Source organism: Eimeria tenella, genomic scaffold (genome assembly GCF_000499545.2).
Source record: "Eimeria tenella Houghton genomic scaffold, Eth_scaff404, whole genome shotgun sequence".
NCBI lineage: Eukaryota > Apicomplexa > Conoidasida > Eucoccidiorida > Eimeriidae > Eimeria > Eimeria tenella.
In genome coordinates, this window is record NW_013544954.1 from 3,597 (window position 1) to 8,937 (window position 5,341).

The 5,341-nt window shown below is 56.3% G+C and overlaps 2 protein-coding genes across 2 annotated transcripts; one reads left to right on the top strand and one right to left on the bottom strand.

The window, feature by feature from the left end:
* Nucleotides 1-3,412: 3,412 nt before the first annotated feature.
* Nucleotides 3,413-4,931, top strand: ETH_00001000 (uncharacterized protein; the record flags this gene model as incomplete). Its single annotated transcript, XM_013379825.1, is given in 2 exon segments — nt 3,413-4,791; nt 4,811-4,931. 2 exon segments carry the CDS (start codon nt 3,413-3,415, stop codon nt 4,929-4,931), a joined length of 1,500 nt encoding a protein of 499 aa, XP_013235279.1.
* A 43-nt stretch (nt 4,932-4,974) lies between these two features.
* On the bottom strand, nt 4,975-5,307 carry ETH_00001005 (uncharacterized protein; the record flags this gene model as incomplete). Its single annotated transcript, XM_013379826.1, has 1 exon — nt 4,975-5,307. One exon carries the CDS (start codon nt 5,305-5,307, stop codon nt 4,975-4,977), a length of 333 nt encoding a protein of 110 aa, XP_013235280.1.
* Between the last annotated feature and the right edge of the window lie 34 nt (nt 5,308-5,341).

Consider the following 5,341-nt stretch of genomic DNA (forward strand, 5'->3'; position numbering starts at 1 on the left):
TTCATAGATCAACCCTACATAAGTGCAGCACCGCCACTTGCATCATCTCGAATTCCTCAACTCCATTAAGCCTGGAGGCTGAGTTTGCAAGTTCAGTATTGGGCAACTGCATGCCATTTTCGCCGGCTTCTTTGTTGCCGACGCACACCACGACCCAGCCCATACCCCAAATTTAGTAAAAACAAACGCCTTAGTCGCCGAAATGACCAAGCCGTAACACGAGTCACATGTCGACAAATAGTACGCTCAGTATTGGGTAGCTGCATGCCGTCTGGCCTTCCCTCCGTCTTAAACCAACACAACGACGCCGCAAATTCAGTAGAAACGGAAGTTTGGGCCATCGAAATGACCAATCCGTAACACTAGTTACACACCCACAAATAAATGAACTACACTTCGAGGACAACACACTGCGGGGAGTAGCTTGGAGGATCTGGGGATGTGACCACCATTCCAAACGATGGCGTCCCGGCTCTCCAACTGCACACCAATTTTGCAAAGCTTCAAAACTGGGAGCGCCACACATTAAAAATACCCAAAAGCACCAATGTAAATGAACTGGACTGCCTGATGACCAAAAGCTGAGGAGAATGCGAACCATTCAGCACCCTGGTGCTTCCCTGTGGGCTGGCCCTCACAATCCCCCAAGTGCTTGAGACGGGAATCGGCATCCGCAGCGAGACATTCTCGGGGAAAAGAAACAATTCAATACCTTATGAATTGTTCTATGAATACTTTGAGGATGCGTCACTCACATTTGTTCGGGGAGGTGTACTGCGTCGCCAGCCCCAAACGCAGTTTGATTTTGGGGGTAAACCCAACCTCGTACATGCACAAGCAGAATAAAAGCACAGGTGTGCAAAATTTTTTTGAAAAAGATTTTACTGAAGCCTTAATTCCTGGAGCAGGAATAGGGCTTGGGCATTACAGATTGACGTACCTGAGTTCCGGGCTTGGGAGTCTCGAGACCTGGCTGTCGAAACGTGGCTGTTTCGCCGTTGAGTTGGTTGGGGGCTGGGGTGTGTGGTGGGAAATTTCGGCTCTCACTGCGCCTTAGTATTCTCTACATGGTATGATGTGAACGTGTGAATTGCTTTCATAGTGTAATTCTTAAATAACCACCGTTGCATGAGGCATTTTCGTGAAAATTGCTCCGCTCGTGGGAGTGTGGGGTCCCCTACATACGCCCATTGGTGAACGGCTCAGCGAGCACTTGATCTGCGACTGTACTCTTAACTGCCTTAGAATGCTAGCTGGAAAAGTGCAAAGAAGCCAGGCCACTATTTTTATTATCAAGTAAATTTCTAGGAGTGAACAAACGCGACGATCATCCCATGATGACTGCAGTGAGCAGCGGCCAGCAGCACCTCGCAGCAGCTAGCCGCAGCAGCTAGCAGCAGCACCTAGCAGCAACACCTAGCAGCATCAGCAAACAGCAAAGAGAAAAAAGCAGGAAACAGAAAGTAAGGATCACAATACAGCAACAGCAACAGGGAGCAGCAGCAAAATCAACCTAGACAATTCAAGCGTGGATAGTGACGGTTGGACTGCACTTAGTGACACAACAGCTTCTCACCAAGTGTGGCACTTCGCGGGAAGTTGAATAATTGTATGGCCTACGTAAGGTGATGGAACAAGCTGTGAAATGACCTGGAAGGTCGACAATCCTGTCGGCCTTCCTCGTAGCTAGGTTAAGCATAAAGCTCTAAGGCCTGGAATTGGCCCACGATCAGTGAAGGGCATTTTGGTGAATGGGAGAGCTCCTTTTAAGTGCTTTCCCGCGGCAAAAACCACGTTATGTCCACCCTGCTTCTCAGTATAAAGCGAGTTAATAGCAAGGGAGTCAAATCTGCCACAAGGAAAAAGCCCTAGAGAGCCTCCAACTGTATTTCTTTGGTCTGGCAGAGCTCCTCAGGCAAATGCCTAAAACAAAGTGAGCATCAAAGCAAAGAGCTGCGTGCCGCCTAAGCCTGCACCAGAAGCCGGCCCATGGAGGTAGCTTCTGTTGGCGGGGCTTGCAGGTGCAGCTGTGAGCACTGCCGAGAGTTCGGGGAAGATGAGGATCTTCGAGGTTTGCGTTGAAGGTCCCTGCAGTGTTTATTGGGCTCATGGCTTCTAGAATTGATGATAAGGAGGGCCATGCTGTCCTAGCTAAGCTGTTCAGCTAATAACTCAGCGATTGCTCCTTCCGCGCTATTTTCGCGTCTCCGGATCACCCTTATTTGGGCTGTAACTCCCTACGGTTCTGGGCAAACTACCACACATTTCTTTAAGCTGCGGCTGTGCTTTTTACCGCTGTAAGTGGGGTCTCGCGGGGCTGCCAGCTCCAGCTGTAGCCCAACAGCAGCTGCTGCTCCTCACACCACATTTTACCGCAGCCTCTGCTCTTTTTCCTGTACCAGTGGTGCGTATTTTGTGGTGTCTAGTGCCTCATGTGGCCTTTGGCTATAGCCTTGGCATTGCTTAGGGCCCTGTGTAAATCTTGGCCATTCCCCGTTTTCAAGGACTGCCTGTAGGTTAGCTTAAGGTCAGGCTCCACAGCCCGGCCGCCGCGAGTGCAGCTTCATATCCGTCTTATTCCTTCGCAATTTCAGCAAAGTGCAACAACAAAAATTTATTAATCATAAATAAATGCATTTGTGCGGTTCCTCCCCAGCTCTCAATGGGAATTTCCCGCGAGACTGCAGCGGTTGCGCCCACCACCATCGATGCTGCTCGCGCGCTGGCCTACCACTCAGTTCAAGGGGCTACATCCCTAAATAAATGAGGAATAATTAAAACTTTATACACTTTCTCTATTTAAAACATGCTAGGGAAACGAAAACTGCCAGCAGCTCGCAGCTAAAGTGCAACGGCAAGGAGCAACTCCAACTGCGGGGAGTGCCTCTGCCGGTCCTCACGCCAGAAGAGGTAACCTCATGTGTTCTGGGGGGTTGGCCACACAGCTGCATGCGGGACTCTTCTTCAAGTAATAAATAGATGATAATAAAACAAAACAGGGGCAACTAATATATCATTGAAATAGACTCGTTCGGCGGGGGAACAGCGAAGAACAGGATGTGCAGGTCTCAGGTGTTCCCGTAACGCCAGCAACAGCAGCAACTGCAGCAGCAGCAGCAACAATACCAGCAGCGCTGAAACGCGCATGCCGCACTGCTTGGCTTAGAATATAACCCGCTCCCGCAACTGTTTGGCGTTGCAACGAGGGCCCCACACGGGCATCTAGCGAGACAGAGGGGACTGCGTCCCAGCCAGCGGTTCTGTTTGCTGCTGCTCTCTTTTCGTCTCTTTCCGGCGCCCATATCTTCTGCTGAACAATCGCAGCCTGTCTTTGTCATCTTTGTCTCCATTACCTCCTTCCGCTGTCCCCATGTGTCTCCCCCTGAGGTAATAGCGCCAGAGGGAGCCCACGATGCCTCAGCAGCTGCCCCTGGCTCTTGCGGAGCCCCCAAACGCGGAGCCCGGGCTTCCTGCAAAAACTGCAGCTCCGCCACCGCCCCCAGACACTCCCACCGCAGCAGCAGCAGCAGCAGCAGTAGCAGCAGCAGCAGCAACAGCAGCAACAACAGGTGACAGGTTCGTTCTGGCGCGCGGCGAAAAGCGCAGGCGGGCCCGTGCCCTCTCTGTAGCCATCTTCGCCACCGTGACTGTCTCTCTCAGTCTTCTCTTCCTTGTCACCAGCTGCTGGTGGCTCGTTGACCAGCGGCTGAGGGGCCCCGGGACTCCGGGGCCCCCAGGGGTCACCTGGGGGCCCAGTGTTCGGCTCCTTGCAGAGACGCCAAACCGCTACAGGATGCCCTCCAGTGCATGCGGAGATTCAGAGGGCTTCAGACACTGGAGTGTAGAGGGGCCAAGGGCCCCTTTCGGGGGCTCTCAGGCCCCGTCTGGTGCTGCAGGGAGCTTTGGGGGCCCCGGGGCCCCTACGGACCCCCAAAGCTCACGAAGCCGGGAGTCCTGGTTTCCGGGGCCCCCAAGCTTCACCAGGGGCCCCCAGAGCACAAGCCGCTGGGGCTCAAGAGACTCTATGCCCCCCAGGGGTTTTCAGGCCCCTTCAGATCCGCGTCTACCACAAGAAGGCCTGCCAGCCGTACCAGGCCTGCAGCGCCCACAAGGAGGCCTGGGGGGCCCCCCAGGCGGGCATTACCACCAAGAAGGCCTGCAGGCCCCCCCAGGTTCCCGGCGCTCACAAGAAGGTCTGCTGGGCCCACCAGGCCCGTGGCGCCCACAAGAAGGCCTTTGGGGGCCCCCATCCCTGCGAGGCCCACAAGAAGGCCTGCAGGCTCTACCAGGTGTGTGGCGCTCACAAGAAGGCCTAGGGGGCCCCCCAAGCAGCGAAGTTTCAAAAGGTTTCGAGTCCCCTCAAGGCCTGGGGCTCCCACCACGCACTAGGCTTGCACCAGGCCTGGGGAGTGCACCAGACTTTGGGTCTCCACAAGACTCGGGGCACCCACGAAGCCCTAGAGCCCCACCGGGTCTGGACGCCCCCTCAGCCTTCAGTGCCCGAGGGGGGTTGAAGCCCACCTTTTCTTTTGGGTCTTCATCGAGTTCGGGGAGTCTTACAGGTCCGGGGCCCCTCTCAGGCTCTGACGCAGGAGAGGGATTGGGTGCTTTAGGGGGCCCCAGACTCAAAAGCGCAGGTAGTACAGGGTCTTTAAAAGCCTCATCAAGTAGAGGTTCAGGGACTTTGGGGGTCCCCGCAGGTCCACTGTCCTCAGGAGGTCAAGGGGCCCCCGGACTTCTGGGGAGCCCGCCGACTGTGGGGTTCGACGAGTTTTCAGGGAATACGAGCCGGTGGGGCGCTCCGTCTAAGTGGGGCCCCCCAGCCCCATGGGCTGAAGGGACTCCAGATAAGCTCCCCAGTCATTGGTCCCCAGGACTTTTGGGGGAAGCGCCCGGTCGGGGGGCCCCCTGGGGTGTGGATGCTAATATGAACTCAGGGTCATTGTCAGCTCCAGGGCCCCAAGAGGACTCCCGCTATTCTTGGGGATCACGGCATTCGCAGAATACGGGGGCCCTTGGGGGCCCCGGCAGCTCGGGCTCTTCAGCGTTGTTTGACCCCGCTGGCTCTTCCTTGAACGGCCCCCCCCCGGGGGCATCCTGGTGGTCCGGAGGCCCCGGACAACCTTGGCACCAGAGGACCCCAGGGACTCCTGGGCCCCCCGGGCCCCCAGGGCCCGCTGGGCCCCCTGGGCTCCCTGGTCCCCCTGGCCCTCCTGGGCCACTAGGGTTAACTGGTCCCCCTGGTGCTCCGTGGCCGGGGTCCGTAGGCGGTCCTCCGGGGCCAATAGGTGGGCCCCCGGGGCCCATAGGTGGGCCCCCGGGGCCTATAGGTGGGCCCCAG